The sequence below is a fragment of the Vombatus ursinus genome, unplaced genomic scaffold, assembly GCF_900497805.2.
Source record: "Vombatus ursinus unplaced genomic scaffold, bare-nosed wombat genome assembly UNPS02014789.1, whole genome shotgun sequence".
Lineage (NCBI taxonomy): Eukaryota > Metazoa > Chordata > Mammalia > Diprotodontia > Vombatidae > Vombatus > Vombatus ursinus.
The window spans coordinates 8741606-8759224 of NW_020954567.1; the positions used below are offsets into that span (position 1 = coordinate 8741606).

The 17619-nt window shown below is 39.8% G+C and overlaps 1 protein-coding gene across 2 annotated transcripts; it reads right to left on the reverse strand.

Annotated features, from left to right (window-relative positions):
• Window positions 1-3765: 3765 nt before the first annotated feature.
• Window positions 3766-16138, reverse strand: SELE (selectin E). Of its 2 annotated transcripts, none has more exons than XM_027868484.1 (15): window positions 16054-16138; window positions 15395-15481; window positions 14592-14978; window positions 13408-13515; window positions 13078-13257; window positions 11990-12175; window positions 11684-11869; window positions 10032-10220; window positions 9704-9892; window positions 8717-8905; window positions 8042-8224; window positions 6951-7061; window positions 5568-5589; window positions 5378-5450; window positions 3766-4705 (listed from the first exon to the last, which is right to left on the reverse strand). In XM_027868484.1, exons 2-14 carry the CDS (start codon window positions 15444-15446, stop codon window positions 5393-5395), a joined length of 2040 nt encoding a protein of 679 aa, XP_027724285.1. In that variant the 5' UTR covers window positions 15447-15481; window positions 16054-16138; the 3' UTR covers window positions 3766-4705; window positions 5378-5392. The 2 variants fall into 2 exon arrangements, with proteins under 2 accessions (XP_027724285.1, XP_027724283.1); XM_027868482.1 differs by having other exon boundaries at window positions 11684-11872.
• Window positions 16139-17619: the final 1481 nt, after the last annotated feature.

Below are 17619 nucleotides of genomic sequence, written 5' to 3' on the forward strand. Positions count from 1 at the left end.
TGACCATTTATAATTGGGGAATAACTTATATTCTTATAAAATTGACTTTGTTCTCTATATGTTTTAGAAATGAGGCCCTTATCAGAGATACTGGTTGTAAAAATTCTTTCCCAGTTTTCTGCTTCCCTCTTAATCTTGGTTGCATTGGCTTTGTTTGTGCAAAAACTTTTCAATTTAATGTAATCAAAATTATCCATCTTGCATTTCATAATGTTCTCTATCTCTTGTTTGGTCATAAATTCTTCTCTTCTCCATAAATGTGACAGGTAAATTATTCCTTGCTCTCCCAGTTTGATTATAGTATCAGCCTTTATATCTAAATCATGTACTCATTTTGACTTTATTTTGGTATATGGTATAAGATTTTGGTCAATGCCTAGTTTCTGCCATACTCTTTTCCAGTTTTCCCACCAGTTTTTGTCAAATAGTGAGTTCTTATCCCAGAAACTGGAGTCTTTGGGTTTATCAAACAGTAGATTACTATAGTCATTGACTACGTATCTTGTATACCTAACCTATTCCACTGATCTGCCACTCTATTTCTTAGCTAGTATCAAGTAGTTTTGATGATAGCTACTTCATAATACAATTTAAGATCTGGAATGGCTAGGCTACCTTCCCTAGCATTTCTTCATCAGTTCCCCTGTTATTTTGGACCTTTTGTTCTTCCAGATGAATCTTGTTATTTTTTCTAGCTCTTTAAAATAATTTTTTGGTAGTTTGATTGGTATGGTGCTGAATAAGTAAATTTATTTAGGTAAAATTGTCATTTTTATTATATTAGCTCGTCCTACCCATGAACAACTGATGTTTTTCCAGTTATTTAGATCTGACTTTATTTGCATGGAAATAGCTTATCTTTGAACCTATGAGACCCCAAAGGATCCTTTCCAGGCTGCATCCCTGTCTCTCTGCACTTTCTCTACCATGCCCTAGAACCTCTTTACCCTGGAAGCTCACCTACCCCTAAATTTCACACATTGGAAGTGCCTTCATCTCTGCAGCCTGTATTTCTGATTGGCTGGTTCTTCCTAGAACTTCCATTTTAAGAAGCACTCCCAGGCCATCCTCTCTAGGTTGTACTCCTACTCTATGGACTTTCTCTACCATGCTCCCTTCTTGAGCACCTTCATCTCTTCCTCCAGGCCACACTCCTTTTTCAGTTTCCTTTTATATTTTGTCTTTCTCCATCAGAATAAAAGCTCCTTGAGGGCAGGGACTGTCTTTCTGCTTGTATTTGTATTCCCGGTGCTTAGCACAGTGCTTGGCATATAGTAAGTGCTTAATAAATGCTTGTTGACTTGACTTGTTGACTAATAAGACACCACTGAAGTTTATTGGGGGGAGGAGTGACTTGGTCAAACCTATGCTTTAGGAAAATCCCTTTGGCAACTGCGGGATGATGGATCAAAGTGAGGAGAGCTATGCCATTTGCAAACCTGGCTCATTGGAAGGATGGTAGTGCCCTTAAAAGTAATAAGGAGGCTCTGAGGAGAAGTGAGTTTGGAGGGAAAGATGAGTTCTGTTTTGGACATGTTGCGTTTGAAATGTCCTGTAGGTAATTGGTGTGATTCTGGAGATAAATGAAAGTTTTATATAGGATCAAAAGTTATATGGAACCTGGTTATGTTCCCTAGAAAAACAATATTTAATGAAGTATATAGATATGCTTATGTGCTTTTAGCCTGGTAGCCCTCCTCTCTGAGGACAGCAGAGTGGTCTCCAGCACCAACTTCCTGCTTCTCCTCCTGGCAGGAATAAAATTCTCTCTTGGAGAATAGTAGAGAGAGAAGAGGCTGGAGATGTCTGTTCTGCCTCTTTTCTTTTCTTTTTTTTCTCTCTTTTTTTTTTTATTTGTTCTGCCTCTTTTCAAGTCACATAATGACAAGCCTTGCCCTCACTACACATGTGGGGCCTTCTTCTTCCCTACATATGGGAGCTTCACCCAGAATACTTATGTTCAGTACAAATACAAAACCCATACACAAAGATTGTTATAAAAATCTTTATTATTTATTATTGAATAATAAAGAATAAAATAGATACATATTACATAAATAAATATTTTAAACACTTATTTTTAAAAGTCATATTACAAAATCTCTACAGAACCCAAAAGCTCATACATGTTTTTCAGTACAAGTATTTCACACACATACATATTAACAATCTGTTACTTATAAACAATATTTTAAAATTCTAAGACATAGTCATTCATACTAAAACCTGAGCATTATAAAGTCTCCTTCTCCTATTTGCCAAAAAAAGGTTTTGGTTTAGTATAGGCATAATTTACCTGATACCATCAATTGGTTCTACAAAACTCCATGTGAGAAAATGACATTACTGATGGCAATTCATTCCATAGGAATGATGCTATAAATGGTTGTCAGCCAAATGCTGTTATTAATAAAAATAGCTAGCATTTACATGGCACTTTAATGTTTACAAAACACTATTATTATAGACAGGTTTTGCAGCTTTACAGTGAGGTTTGCTCATAAGACGTTATTGTAAAATGATATTGGTAGGAGCAATGTGGAATGTGCTTTTACTTTGCTTTGCAAATTCCCAGCTTTATGCCAAACTGACTTTTGGTCCAACTACTTGAAACTGCCACCATCTCTCTAGCTCAGTATGCCCCAGTATGTGTACATAATGTGTACAATATGCCCCAATATGCACAAAATGCCCCAATATGCACGATATAATGATGAAAGCACAGAAGCACAGAAAGCCTCATCTCTCACATCTTGTAGCACTAGGACAGCCATGGCAGAGACCAAGGCAGTGGTCACTGTTTCAGGCTTTCCGGCCATCAATGGGGAGCTGACAATTGGGGATTTTTCTCTGCATATAAATAAGCAACCATTTTTATATGTGTGTGGACAACCTCCCAATTTACAAAGCAGAGAAAGTTGAGGGATGAGCATCTTTCATTAGGCAGTTTCACTTTGCTGTATAATCTACTGCAAAGACATTGAGCTCCCATTGGACAGAAAATACAATTCAGTTTACAAGAATCGTATTTATATGACACTTGAGAATCACACATATCTTTGACATCAAATAGAACATACCCATAATTCTCATTTAATTCAACACAGAGAAGATGTCATTAAAATTGTACCTCCATTTGTTTTTCAAAGTCAAACATTCAACATCCTAGAACCGTATTTTTTTTCCATACATGGAAATGCTAAGGCTATTTATTACTTAACATCTCTGAGGAAATAACAAGCAAAAGATATAGAAGTTTCTGAGAAAAAGAAATTAAAAAATCATATATACAATTTATACAGTGAGAGCTGTTTCTACTCTTTATATGGGTAAGAATAGTGGAAAGAGGACAACTATAGAAGGGCCCCTTCATGTCCTGAGCATTAGAGCTCTTCCCTTTGGAGAAATAAAAAGTTCATGGATGGCACTGGTCTTAGACTTCTGCTGGAAAAAAAAAAAGTACCGCAAGTTTTTCAGAGATACAGCTAACACCAGGAAAAGTAAGTGCACCCACCACCTTGCTGAGAGCTCTCAGTAAGTACAAAGCACTTTTTTTGTTACTGTTGTTGTACAATCATTTAAATCATGTTCAACTCTTTGTGACCCCATTTGTTTTTTTTTTCTGGCAATGACACTGGAGTGGCTTGCCATTTTCTTCTCCAGCTCATTTTACAGATGTTTGTAGATGAGGAAACTGAGGTAAACAGGATTGAGTGACTTGCCCAGGGTCACACTGCTAGTAAATGTCTGAAAACAGATTTGGACTCAGGAAGATAAGTCTTCTTGACTTCATATCTGGCACTCTATCTACTGCACCACCTAGCTGTCCCCAAAAACACTATTAAAGGATAGTTTTAATGTTTTGTCAATCTCAGAACATTCTATATAGTTGGTCAAATGTTAGAAAATTTTAGAAAAAAAAATCACCCAATAATCTCTAAGCACATTTTGCTGAACTGCATCCCACAGTAATAAAAGTACCCCAGATCAATGATCTGCCATTCAAGTACAGTTTGGTGAGTAGAAATGGGTATGGTTTGCATTCTTCAGAGCTCTTGTCAATGTTATCTCTCTTGGCATTTAAATGATAGAATTTCTTTTCAGTATTTAATTAGCGGCAGAATTTCTCTCAACAGAAGATCCCCAAGGATCTTCTGAACACTTGATAAGTTATAATACTCTTCCCATTTATGTGGCATCTTACATTTTACAAAGTTAAATATCATTACCTCACAACACCTGTTCACCTGTATTCTATGAGTGTTAGAAACTGTCAGGGCACACATCATTTGTGAAGAACCAAAGAACTTCAAAGTTGGGTCTCCACTGAGCTCATGCTTAGAGATGGCTAGGAATGTAATTCCAACATTGCAGGCCCTTTTTCCATTACCTTTACAAGGCCTTAACAATGCCTCATTGGTTGGTCAATCTATTATAAGACAATCCATCCTCTCATTTCAAAGGGTACGTTAACATATACTAAATTGAAACTGACTCTTCCCAGTAGAAAGACAGGGGATAGCCCTTGTCACCGACTTGATCAGCAGAAGTTCCTTGTGGATGCCAAGCTTGTGATTTATAGGCATGGAAAGACCAAGGATCCAAGGGAGATTTTCCTCTTGAGGAGAAGAGTTGTCCCCAGTGGCTAGGCACATGACTGAAAAACCCAGTTTTCTAGACATATCTGAAAAGGTATCTCCAGTTCCTGCAAAGACAATAGCAAATCCTTTCAGAACACTCACAAAATCTGAATCTTGTTCATTCTTAACACTGTGTTCTAGCTAGACCAAAGTCATAATTTACACGTGCATTTTTATCCACCCAGCCAACCCAAATCCTTTTATAATAAAACATTTGTAGATGCAACTATTTGTGAACACAAAATGCCTTGATGGTAAAGACCAGTGAAGATAGGGGCCATGTCTTAGTAAAACTTGTGTCTCCCCTAATACCTAACACAAGGCTTTCTGTACACAGTGGGCATGAAACAAGTGTTTATTGAATTGGAATAAAATTGTTAATTGGTAAATCCAGTTCGCCAAACACTTAGAACATCTCTAGCCCTACTCCCATTGAAAAGGGAGTATTGAGGCACCAACGGCTAAGTAGTCTGGCCTTAAAGGTTAAGTTGTGTTCTGACAGAAGTAGATGACATGCCATAAATTTCTGTTGAATGGATAAAAGAGTGAAGTGGCTCATTAGATTCCTGTAGCATTGGTTCCCATTCTATGATTCTATATTTTGTTCATTGCAAATAAGGTATGGCAATTAGCCTCAGAAACCAAGGAAATTCTGGTTCAGTAGAGCTGATGCCACATGAATAAAGGATGATGACACTGATAACCAAATAGATTTTTAATAAACATAGATACTTTACCTGATCCTGTTGGACTTAAATTAACTCAGAAGAAGCTTGGTAGATTCCATCTGAATCGAGACTTTGGCAGCTGCTGTAAAACACACAAGACAAGACAAGGTAAACTACTATTCTCCAGTGGAAAAGGGGAGAAATATTTGTATAAAATATTAGCTGGTATATTTCATATATCCACAAGGATAAAACTTACCTAGTAGGAGAAAATTTCTTTACTGCAAGGAAAAGAAAGAAAATCATTAATGTCATGAAATAATAAAACTAATTTTGAACTATTTGCCTTATTCCCTAATTTTTAATTTATCCTTTCTGACAAATTGAGCTCCCAACCCTTAGCTCTTTTTATAAATCTGATATTGTTTTGAAAGATCAGTTATTGGTAAGGTTCAAATGATCACAAAACAAGGTAATAATACTAATAATAGAGTAGGTATTGGATCTGTGATTTTACTAGCATAAGGGAGTCCTGAGTGCAAAATCATCACCTAAGCAAGCACGTCAGCATCTTCCTTGTACCTGCAGTTAGCATGGGGAGCTGCCTAGAACACTTGGAGGTTAAGTGATTTGCCAGTGATCACATGACTGGTATGAGTCAGAGGTGGGCTTTTACCCAGGTGTCCCTGGCTTCAAAGTCAACTCTCTATCCGCCATGTTGCCTCTTGATAAAATAATAATTAATAATAACAATCCATATTTATCTAATACTTTAAGGTTAACAATATTTTCTTCACAACCCCATGGGGCAGGTGCCCCATTCCTCCTCTCTCAAATGCAGACCAAATGATTCACTGGCAGAATACTTTTCCCACTGAAAAAAAGGGGGCAGAGGGGCTCAGGCCTCCTGAACACTGGATTCGAAAATAAAAGACCTGGGTCTGAATTTCATTTTTGCCACTTAGGACCTGTATAACCTCGGTCAAGGCCCCCAACCTCTCTGTGACTCAGTTTCCTCATAAAATGAGGAGATAGAACTAAATGACCTCAACACTGCTTCAGGTTCTAAATCTACTATCCTGTGATCTCCTCAACTCTGATTCAAGCCTGGGACTTTCAAGAAATATACTTCAGGAGCATTTTTTCCAATCCTCCTTTGCTGTAACATTGACCCTCCTTTTGATCCAGATCTGTAAATTTCACTGTAGTGGGGAACCCTTGGTATGGAAATTATCTCCATTGATGCATTTCAGCAACTTTTGGGGAACATACAGTGTTAGAATGGTCTATATCACCAAAAGAGAAAATGGTTATACAGCTAGTGTCTATCAGGGACAGGACCTGAATCCTAGTCTTCCTGATTCCAAGGGTGGCCTTCTCTCTCCTGCGCCATATTGCCTCTTAACACTGAATCTGTTACTGCTAATTTGGACCATTATTTCCTAAGGTGCTCCTGCTTTGAGATTGCCATTGGCTGCTCACTATCATCCATCCTGCCAGGACTTCCTCTAGTCGAACCCAGGTTCTACACAGTGGAACCAAAATCCTAGTTTGCATTTGTAAGAGGTATTATGACCTCTTCGTTCCTTCATCTATTGTTTGGTGAAAATTATTCCCAGAAGTGTATTTGCAGGGTATTCACCTTTCTTTCGAAGACGTTTTGCGAGCCAAAGAAGAAATGACGCAGTCATCAAGAGGGAGGTCCCACTGGTGGCCAGGCCAACGACCAGGGAAGTGTTTGACTCCTCGGGAGCTAAGGGAATGAGGAGGAAAAGAGTCATTCAGAAATACAAATGAGGTAAGACACTTGCAAGCAGATTCAAAGTCCCTCCTCCTTGGCCTTTTCTTCTATTGATGAGAGGATCATTTGCTATATTTGGCATTTTTATCTTAGGTAGAATGTAAGGGGGTGAAATCATTCATCAAAAGATTTAACTAACAATGGATTTTGTTCAAAGGAATGCTACTGGTTGGATGGAAAGTGTCCGTGAGTAAGAGGAGGGATTCTCCCATGCCCAGAGCAGAAGCGACCTGAACGAGGGGTTCTTAACCCTTTTTCTGGCATAAACTCCTTTGGTAGTCCAATGAAGCCTAGAAATCCCTTCACAGAATGATGTTTTTCCGTAATTAAAGGCCAAGCTAAGTTTTAGTTAGAGATTAGTCAAAATAAAGATTAATTTTCTTTTTGACCAAGTCCATGGACCTCCTGAGTCTACAGACCCTAAGTTAAGAACTTTTACTATAAACCAGGTATCAACAAACTCCTATTGCAGGCCTAATTTGGCCCACCATCTGTTCTTGCACATCTGGCGTTAAAAACAGTTCTTAACTCACAGCTGTACAAAAACAAGTAATGGGCCAGATTTGGCCCACTGGCCATAGTTTGCTGACCCCTCCTCTAAACAATAACAAGTATTTTTTGTCCTATTTCCCCCTATCCCTGTGGATATAAAGGTTGTGCAGTTCATTAACCTATATAATCTTCTGGTTAAAGAATGTAACATCTTTGATGTCAGAGCCTTTTTTATTTTGTTTTGTTTTTTTTTTATCTCCTGGGCCCAGCAATGTTCCTTGTATGTAACAGACACTTAATAACTGATTAGTTAAATGAATAAGTACATGAGAAGGATGGGCAATTGTTGTCCCTTATACATCATTTCCTGAAATATCCAGATAATTCCCTTTCTACCCTTCAGCCCACATCCTCTTAGTGAGCCAGCCCTAGCCCATTACCTTCACAGGAAGGCAGCATCCCAGACCAGCTTCCTGTGTCTCTGCATACCAAGGAATCTGAGCCGTTGAGTTTCCATCCCTCGGGGCATTCAAACACACATCTGGTGCCATAGAGAAAATCCCTATCACCATCACAGGTCATGTTCATCTCCTCGGGGACTTTCAGAGTAGAGCATTGTACCACTAGAAATGACATTCAAAGAGAGAGATGCATGAGGTTAATAAATGTCTACTGGGAAATAGTCAAGCTGGTTAAACTGAATTCCCCTCCGAAACTTCTGGGCTAGGGGACACATTTCTTTAAGATTATTCTGCAAATCATCTGAGTAAATTAGTCTATAATATGAAAGATAGTGTATGACTGTGAGTGACTTAGTCTCTCTCAACTTAAAATTTACCTGTTTCAGGCTAGAGGCCAGAAAATATACAAATTTATGTTTCCAGCATAAAAAAATTAGGATCAAGGCTTTAATTTCTATCTAGGTATTAAATGACCTCCAAGAGCTGATCAACCCACCTAAGAACCCAAGCTCATTGTTAATTAAAACTTTGGTTTATGTTTTAGTCATCAAAGTTACAGGCTTTTGTTTCTTTGAAATAAACTATCTCATTTTCACTTTCATATATAAAAGAAAATATTTTTGAAGAAATAAAAGAACCTAAACTCAGTCTTACCTTCACAGGTCGGCATTTGCTGTGTCCACTGCCCCTGGGCCGTGCACTCAAGCTGGGGGGACCCTTGCAGCTCAAAGCCTTCCTCACAGCTGAAGTTACAGACTGACTGGTAAGTGAAGTCTCCGGCGGGGGAATGGGCACACGTCACAGAACCATTCTGGGGCTGGCGAGCAGCATCACATTTCACGGCTGTAACACACACAAGTGCACACAAACACGCCGTTACTATGAGCAGTTTGCTTGACTAATGCAATGATAGACTGACTGCTCAAGAAATAAAGTGTGACCCTGGGCAAGTCACTTAACCCTGTTTGCCTCAGTTTCCTCATCTGTAAAATGAGCTGGAGAAAGCAATGGCAGACCACTCCAGTATTTTTGCCAAGAAAACCCCAAATAGTGTCACAAGAGTCGGACACAACTGAACAACAACAGCATATACAATAGTTATATTTATGTTTTAACTTCCTGGTAGACAGTAAGCCTTTTAACTGTAGGGATTGATCACAGGATCATAGATTTGGATCCAGAAAGGACCTAAGAAGCCACTGAAAGTAGCACCTGTGTTTTACAGATGAGGAAACAGAAGCCTTGCAAGAGAAGCTAGGTTTCTTGCCTAGGATTTCACAGGGAGAATAAGGGAATAAGCATTTATACAGCACCTACTATGTACTAGGCACTGTGCTAAGTGCTTTACAAATATTATCTCATTTTATCCTCACAACAACCTTGTGAAGTAGGTGCTATTATTATCCCCGTTTTACAGTTGAGGAAACTGAAGCAAACATGTTAATAGAGTTGCCCACGGTCACACAGTTGGTAAGTGAGGCTGGATTTGAACTCAGATCTTCCTGATTCCAAGTCTGGCACTCTTGAACTGTACCACCTACACAGCTGGGCACCTGGCTTCATTTCACAACATGAGTTCTAAGTTTTCAGTAGCTCTCTTGCCTGAAGGGAGCTGCTGACAGGAGAGAAATTCGGTCCTACCTTCACAGGTCGGCATTTGCTGTGTCCACTGCCCCTGGGCCGTGCACTCAAGCTGGGGGGACCCTTGCAGCTCAAAGCCTTCCTCACAGCAGAAGTTACAGACTGACTGGTAAGTGAAGTCTCCGGCGGGGGAATGGGCACACGTCACAGAACCATTCTGGGGCTGGCGAGCAGCATCGCATTTCACGGCTGTAACACACACAAGTGCACACAAACACGCCGTTACTATAAGCAGTTTGCTTAACTAATGCAATGACAGACTGACTGCTCAAGAAATAAAGTCCTGGGTGTTGGAAAAAAAAAAAAAGCTTGGATTTTTAAAAACTACCTTCACACATGGGCACCTCCATGTCCCATTCCCCTGTGAAGTTACACTGGAGTCTCTCGGATCCTTTCAACTTAAATCCCTCGTCGCAGGAGAACTCACAGCTGGATCCACTTTGGAAACTTCCAGAAACGCTAGGAAGGCATTCCATGTGGCCCCTCTCTGGCCTGGTGGGTGCTTTACACTGTATAGCTAATGAGACACAAGTGAATACTCAGTTGGGATCGCGAAGCAATGTGGAAGTGTTTGTACTTTGATGAGTGAACTCAGATCCATTCCATGAAAGACAGAGGTAAAGAAGAAGCTAATTCTAGATCATGGATCATAGGGTTCAAACTAGCAGCCTTCAGAGACGGCCTAGTCCACGGGTGGACCTGCAGCCTCGAGGCCCCTTCATTCTGTAGAGGGGGGAATCCAGACCCAGAGAGGTTCAGTAATTGGGCCCAGGTCACACGTGGAGTTAGTGGCAGAACCAGTTTTCAGCTAAGACTTTGTGCCTCCAAATCCAGCCTTCTTTGGGTACATCATGCTATTTCAGCAGGATTTATGAGTAATTGGGGGGTGGGGGCTTATAGAACACAGCAGCTTGATGCAGTGTACTAAAAAGCAGTCTGAAGATGTAGCGGCATTTCAGTGCTAAATCCGCATTCTTTCCTCTCTTTGATCCCATGGGAGAAGTAATTTTTATTTCTCCTCTACTCCTCTTTCCTCATCCATTCAATAAGGTTAATTCTGGGCAGGCATAGATGGCAGCCTCTCAGAAGTGGGATTTGTTGTTCCTCTGACACTCTGGGAAGGCTAGGGATGGGAGGGAGGGCTTTGGACAATCGGGGGGAAGCACTGGGGATCTAGGGACCTGGAGAGACTAAGGGGAGGTAGCGGCAGGAGGGAGAGAAGAGCTCAGTATGGGAGGTGGGTGGCACCAAAGAAATCTGTTACTTGCTTTGAAGTTTTGCTTAGGACCCTGATTGTGGACCTTCCTGACTCTGAAACAAACATCTCTTTCTGGCCACTTTGGCACTCCAAGAACGAGTTTGCTGATTCTTACATAACTTGCTAGGTTTCAATGTCTCTGTCCTTCTACTGGAGAAGATGTAAACATGCACTTATGCATCTATGCTCAGCATATACTTGCGTGTCTACTCTGTGCCTGGCATTGTGCTAGAAACACTTCGTAAGATTTAAGATCACGAGCTGTCTAGGACCTCAGAGGCCATTATTTCCATCATATTAACATTTCTACCTCTTCCACCATCAGCTTATATAAGATAGTGCTCTTACTGGCTTACATCTATTACATTCTAAATAGGAACCAATCTTTCCATGTATGTATCTAGCCAATAATGAGTATAACCTGGGGCACAAGCTCATCTGAATAAGCTGCTCCTCTAGGGTGGAGAACAATTAATTATTCAATACTCTGTGCATGCTTAAGGGGAAACTGGTTAGATCTGCCTTACACCTAGAGCTAATTAAGTGGTTTAAACATAGTGCCTGGGGTTCACAGTGCCCATTGAATCTGATTTCAAAAGGTTAAGCAGGCACCTGGCTTCATTTCATTGCATGACTTTGAAGGAATGGAATCTCCATTCAGAGAAGAGAAAGCTGCTGGACCTGTCATATTATAATGTTAAAAGATAGAAATTTGGTCCTACCTTCACACGTTGGGAATTGCTGTGTCCACTGCCCCTGAGCCGTGCACTCAACCTGGGATGATCCTTGCGGTGCAAAACCTTCCTCACAGCTGAAACTACAGACTGATCCATAGGTAAAGTCTCCAGTGAGGGGATGGACACACTTCACAAAGCCATTATGGGGCTGGCTGGGAGCATTACATTTCACTGCTGAGGCACACAGAAAAGCAGACACACATCATTCCCATTAACCATCTGTTTGACCCCTATAGTAATACATTACAGAACCAGCCCTTTGAATTGCCTCTTAATATTAAGACATCCTACCTTGACACATTGGTTTCTCCACGTCCCACTTCCCAGATGAGCTACAATGAAGCTCCTTGGATCCCTTTAGTTCAAATCCTGACTCACAGTCGAACACACAGGTTGTATTCCATGGAAAGATGCCAGAGCTTTGGGAGCAGTTCATGGATCCATGAACAGGACTTGTCAGTGTGTCACACTCCACCACTAGAAATTAGAAGCGAGACCGTGAACTTGACAGAACAGCAGAGTTCTTCTGTGTAGGATGTGGACAGTCCTACAAGTCCCTGAAAGAAGAGACTTGAGCATGAAGCCTCTCACGTGTGATTTCCACCTTATCAGAGAAAGTCAACTTCTGATTATTTACACTGATAATTCTCTATTAAAAGTCTCTCTACTTTGCTAACACAAATTGAATCTTGATGTTCTCAAGCCCAAAAGGAACTGTAAGAAAAGGAATTCTAAGCCAAATTGAAATTCTCCCAGATGCAAACCAACATTGCTTTTGCTTGTAAGCTAAAGTTGGTTTTCTTTCTGTTGTTGTTGTTGTAATTGTTGTTGCTTTTTGGTGAAGCAATAGAGGTTAAGTGACTTGCCCAGGGTCATACAGCTAGTAAGTGTCAAGTGCCTGAGGCCAGATTTGAACTCAGGTCCTCCTGACTCTGAGTCCAGAGCTCTCTCCACTGCGCCACCTAGCTGCCCCTAAGCTAAAGTTTTGTAACAGTCTAAAGATGAAATAGTCTATTCCCAGTATGGAGGAGTAGGTTGGGTAAGTAAGAAAGGAGGTGATTAGAGAAGAAGCATTGTTTCATTTCTGTTGTTGTTCCAAGCGTTCTAAATCTCCACAAAACTGGGATCATTCCTATTCAAAGAAAATACAATATACCCTTCAGAGCCAAAGATCTATCATATTTTGATGGACTGCCATTTTGAATTACTCTCATGGTTGTTCCCCTCCATTAGTGTGGTTCTTGAGTTGACTATAGATTGGAAGACAGAATGAGTTATGTTCTAAAATAGCTTCCAAAATAATCTAATATAAGTGGGATAAGAAACAGGGGTTCTAGAATGAGGCCCAGAAATTTCTATACTGAAGAAAAATGAAATACCTTTACAAGTAGGGCTAGGTCCATTCCATTCTCCAGAAGAAGTACACAGTATTGAATTAGTACTGGTTGGGACGTAGCCTTCTTCACAATTCACAGAACAGGAAGAATTGAAATACCCCATTGGATGGCTGCAAACCAGGATGCCATGCTCAGGATTGGCTTGAGATTCACAGGTCACAGCTATGATAGAAAACAAAATCATCCTGACTCATTCCTCCTTTTGGTGTAACAGGGAAAGTAATGTGATAGAGTCCACACCCCAAAGACAAGGGAGAGGATGAAATGAGGCTGCAACAATGGAATAAATGGATTAGGCAGAGGAGGTCTTACCGTGCTCACACTGGGACCCAGTGAACCCCGGATAGCACTGGCAAATAAAGCTGTTGATGGTCTCCACGCATTCCCCATGGCCATTGCAGGAGTTGCTGGTACAGGAGGCTGAAACCAAAAGGATCATCACTGCTGCTGCTATTATTCCTTTAAGGAATCATGAGGATGGTTGCTAAAGGAGGGCTGTTAAGAGGACCCAAATCATATTGGCCTGCTGGGCTTCTGATTTTAGCTCATGGGTCTGTCAAGAGGTCAGGCTGACATTTTTAGGTCCACCTTTCCCCGAATCTCATTTTTAATATATTTCAGACCAAAAATCTTAACAGGTGGTGTTTATTTTCACACTCATAAGGCCATCTTGCAAAATGGAGGTACCATATTTCTTCATCATCTCTAAACGTTTATACCCAGTGCTCTAGACACACACGTATCTCAGCCTCAGTGACCATCACTGCACACACACACACACACATTCTGATTGTGGTAATGATAGTAATAATAACAATAATGATGATGATAATGATGACACTAGCTTTCTTTTAGATAATAGTGCATTAAGGTTTGCAAAGGTCAAATATAATCTCATTTTATCCTCACAACAAACCTGAGAGGTGCTATTATTGTAGGTGCTATTATTATCCCCATTTTTCAGATGAGGAAACAAAGGATGAGAAAGGTGACTTGCCCAGGGTCGCATAGCTAGGAAGTGCCTGAAGCCATATTTGAATTCAGGTCTTCTTGATGCCAGATCTAACACCCCATCCAGTGTATCACCTAGCTATTAATAATTAAACACTAAGGGGCAGGTAGGTGGAGTAGTAGATGGAGCACCAGCACTGGAGTCAGGAGGACCTGAGTTCAAATCTGGCCTCAGACACTTGACACTTACTAGCTGTGTGACCCTGGGCAAGTCACTTAACCCTGATTCCTCACCAAAAAAAAAAAACCAAAAACAGAAAGAAATAATTAACAACTATATTGAGACTTAGCGTTATAAAAAGATTTACATACATTATCTCATTATTTCAGTAGAGGAAACTTATGAGGTCGGTACTTCTGGATCAAATGAAATGATATATGTAAAGCACTTTGCAAACCTTAAAACTATTTGGTAGCTATTATTCAAATATTACTCTCACCCATTCTACCATTATCATTTCCTACTAATTCATCATGCACCATACCTGTGTAACACAAAGCCAGCTTCTCTTTTGTGCACCTCTCATCATTCCACATGCCTGAGGCTTCTTTCCTCTTGATATAGATCTCCACACAGTCCTCATTATTTTGCTTATTGTTGGGCTCGTTAGGAGCCCAGTTCATGGCCTCTTTGGTCAGCGGCTTCTGTGTTCCCACCCAGGTCCAGATGCCATTGATTTTTCTGATTCCGATCCAGTAGTAACTTGGAGAGAATGTTAGTGTTCTATTCAGGTACTCAATTTCATTCTTGTTCTGAATGGCAACCAGGTCTGTGTACCTTTCCTGACAATATTTCCTTGCCTGTTCATAAGTCATATTCATTTCAGAAGAAGCGTATAACCAAGCTTCACTCCCTTCAAACAGAAGACAGGCTAGAAAAAGGAAGCATACAATTTTATCCTGTGAGTATACTGTTCTTTTGACAGATTTTTTTTTTTAGTTCTATGGGTTTGTTTGGGGTTCTTGGCCTTGAAATAATAACCATATGATTGGACAATCTCGGGAATCAATATGAAATTTTCCTGGGGACCTTGGGGTGACCTGAGCTTTTGTCACCCTTCTAAGAGTGGGAAAGAGATTAGCAAAGACCCCCTCATTCCTGGAAACTGCTCAGTGCCCTGCCACCAGGCATTTTTTCTCAGTTTCCCATTGTAATATCATTTGATCTAGTATCACATTTTCCCAGAATCAGGTAATGATATTATATAGGGTATCTCTATGCAAAAGGAGGTTTTTTATCCCTTTTTAAAATTAGTGATATCAGTTTCTCAAACAAATATGATCTTACCAAAAATGAGAGCATGTAGAAATGACAAGATAGTCATCATTTTGGAAATCATCCTTTTCCTCACAATGTTAGCGTTGGAGTAGTTCTCTGAGACAAAAAAGAACAGAATTTGTTTTTAAAGTGAAATGGACGTTTAAAAATTACGTTAAGGTTTCTAATGTGATTTACATATATAATCCCATTTGTTTCTCACAGCAGTCCTCTAGGAAGAGAGTCTATTATTATCACTATTTTACAAGTGAGGAAACTGAGGCTCCTAGAGGCTTGTCCAGGGTCACACAGCTAATAAGTATCCAAGGGAGGGTTCAAACCCAGCCTGACTCCAAGTCCAGCACTCTGTCTGTTACCTCATAGTATCTCATTGTCCTTAATATTATAAAAGAATTATGCCTCTTAAAAATATAAGATGTTGACTATAAAGAAATGCTAAACCATGAGACTGATGATATTCTTCAAAGGCAAAGCCTTAAAGCCTCCAACAACTTAGCAAAAGTTGGATTCTGGATTTACATCTAGCGCCAGAGAGAAAGCTGGACTTTTAGCCAGTCTGAAAATTACACAAATCCACCTGGGAGAAGCTGGCAGAATGCCTTCTCCACAGGATCTGGCATCTATAATGAATCCTGATCAGGGTTTAGTCAGTAGTCAGTTGTACTTACAGTTCCACGATCTGGTAATCTGCTCTCCTGATTTCCTCAAGCACAGCCTCGCGGTTCACACTGCGCACTTTCACGCTCAGGTCGTAGAACTGCAGCACACCCTGAGCGTCCGATTCCTTTTAAAGACGGCACTTCCTTTGGAATTTCATGACCCAATGGCTGAATAATAGGAGGATGTCTCCAAGTTAGAAAGTGAGGAATTTCCAAAGGAAGAAAGATGCCTGGGAATGTCCACAATGTTACAAATCCCGTGATGATAAGAAGCCCCTTCCCCAAAGTTTGCCACTCCTCCTGCATTCTACCAACTCTTTGATGCCTTTTACATATTCTATGATTTGCTAAAGCCTAATAAGTAAGTTTTAGGGTTAGAAATAACACACAACCACTCTTCTTAAACACAGACAAATATAGACCAGTATGAGACTGACCAGATGAGATTTTCAAATCAGCAGCTATCTCTACTTTGCCAACATAATCCATTTTTCTTTGTCCACCTTATCAACTCGATGGTTTTTAAGGAGCAGTGTCTTTATGAGAACTCTAATAAGCGTGTATATACCATAAGACAAGCACTAAAGTGTTTGACTAAAAATAATGTTCTTTTATTACATGTTTATAATAAATTCAAGTGCAAAATTTTTTTCAAAACACACGACAGCATCAAAAAGTGGTCCATGTCCAGACTCTTACAAGTATTATGCATCTAAACATACCTATAGGTACTTTCCATTCCTGATCTCTGGTTTTCAACATATTGACACATAGTAACAGCTGGCATTTACACCACTCTTTAAGGTTTGCAAAGAGCTTTATCCATATATTTTAACTAGATCCTCACAATAAACCAGTAAGGGAGGTACCATTATCTCTATCTTATAGATGAGGAAACTGAGGTTCAGAGAGAGAGAGTGGCTTGCTCATGGTCACACAGTTTAAAAAAAATGCTAGAAGTGGGGATCAAACCCAGGTGTCTACTGCTGTCAGGTGCTGGGCTAGTTCTACTACCCCACCTATCTTTTTTTTAATTTTATTTTTAATTTATGTAATAAAACAAGCATTTCCATAACATAGTACAATAAAAAAAAGGTGATTCCACATGAAAGTACAAAACTATGCACAACTTGCCATTCTTTTCAAATATACAATAAAATTATCGTGTAAATTTCTATTTTTCTTCCCTCTCCCCACAGAGGGCTACTATTAGACACAAATAGGGATGTGTGTGTGTGTGTGTAAAATTATTCTGTACATACTTCTATTTATCAGTCCTTTCTCTGGATGCAGATAGCATTTTTCTTCATATGTCCTTATAGTTAATTTAGGCATTTATAATAGTAAAAATAACTTATTCACTCAAAATCATTCTTAAAACAATATTGCTGTTATTGTATACAATGTTCTCTTGATTCTACTCATTTTACTCTTCATTATTTCCTGCAAATAGTTCCATGTTTTTCTAAAATCACTGAGTTCATCATCTCATAGCACAGTAGTACTCCGTCACAATCATATTCCCCAATTGATGGGCATCCCTGCAATTTCCAGTTCTTTGTCACCCCAAAGAGA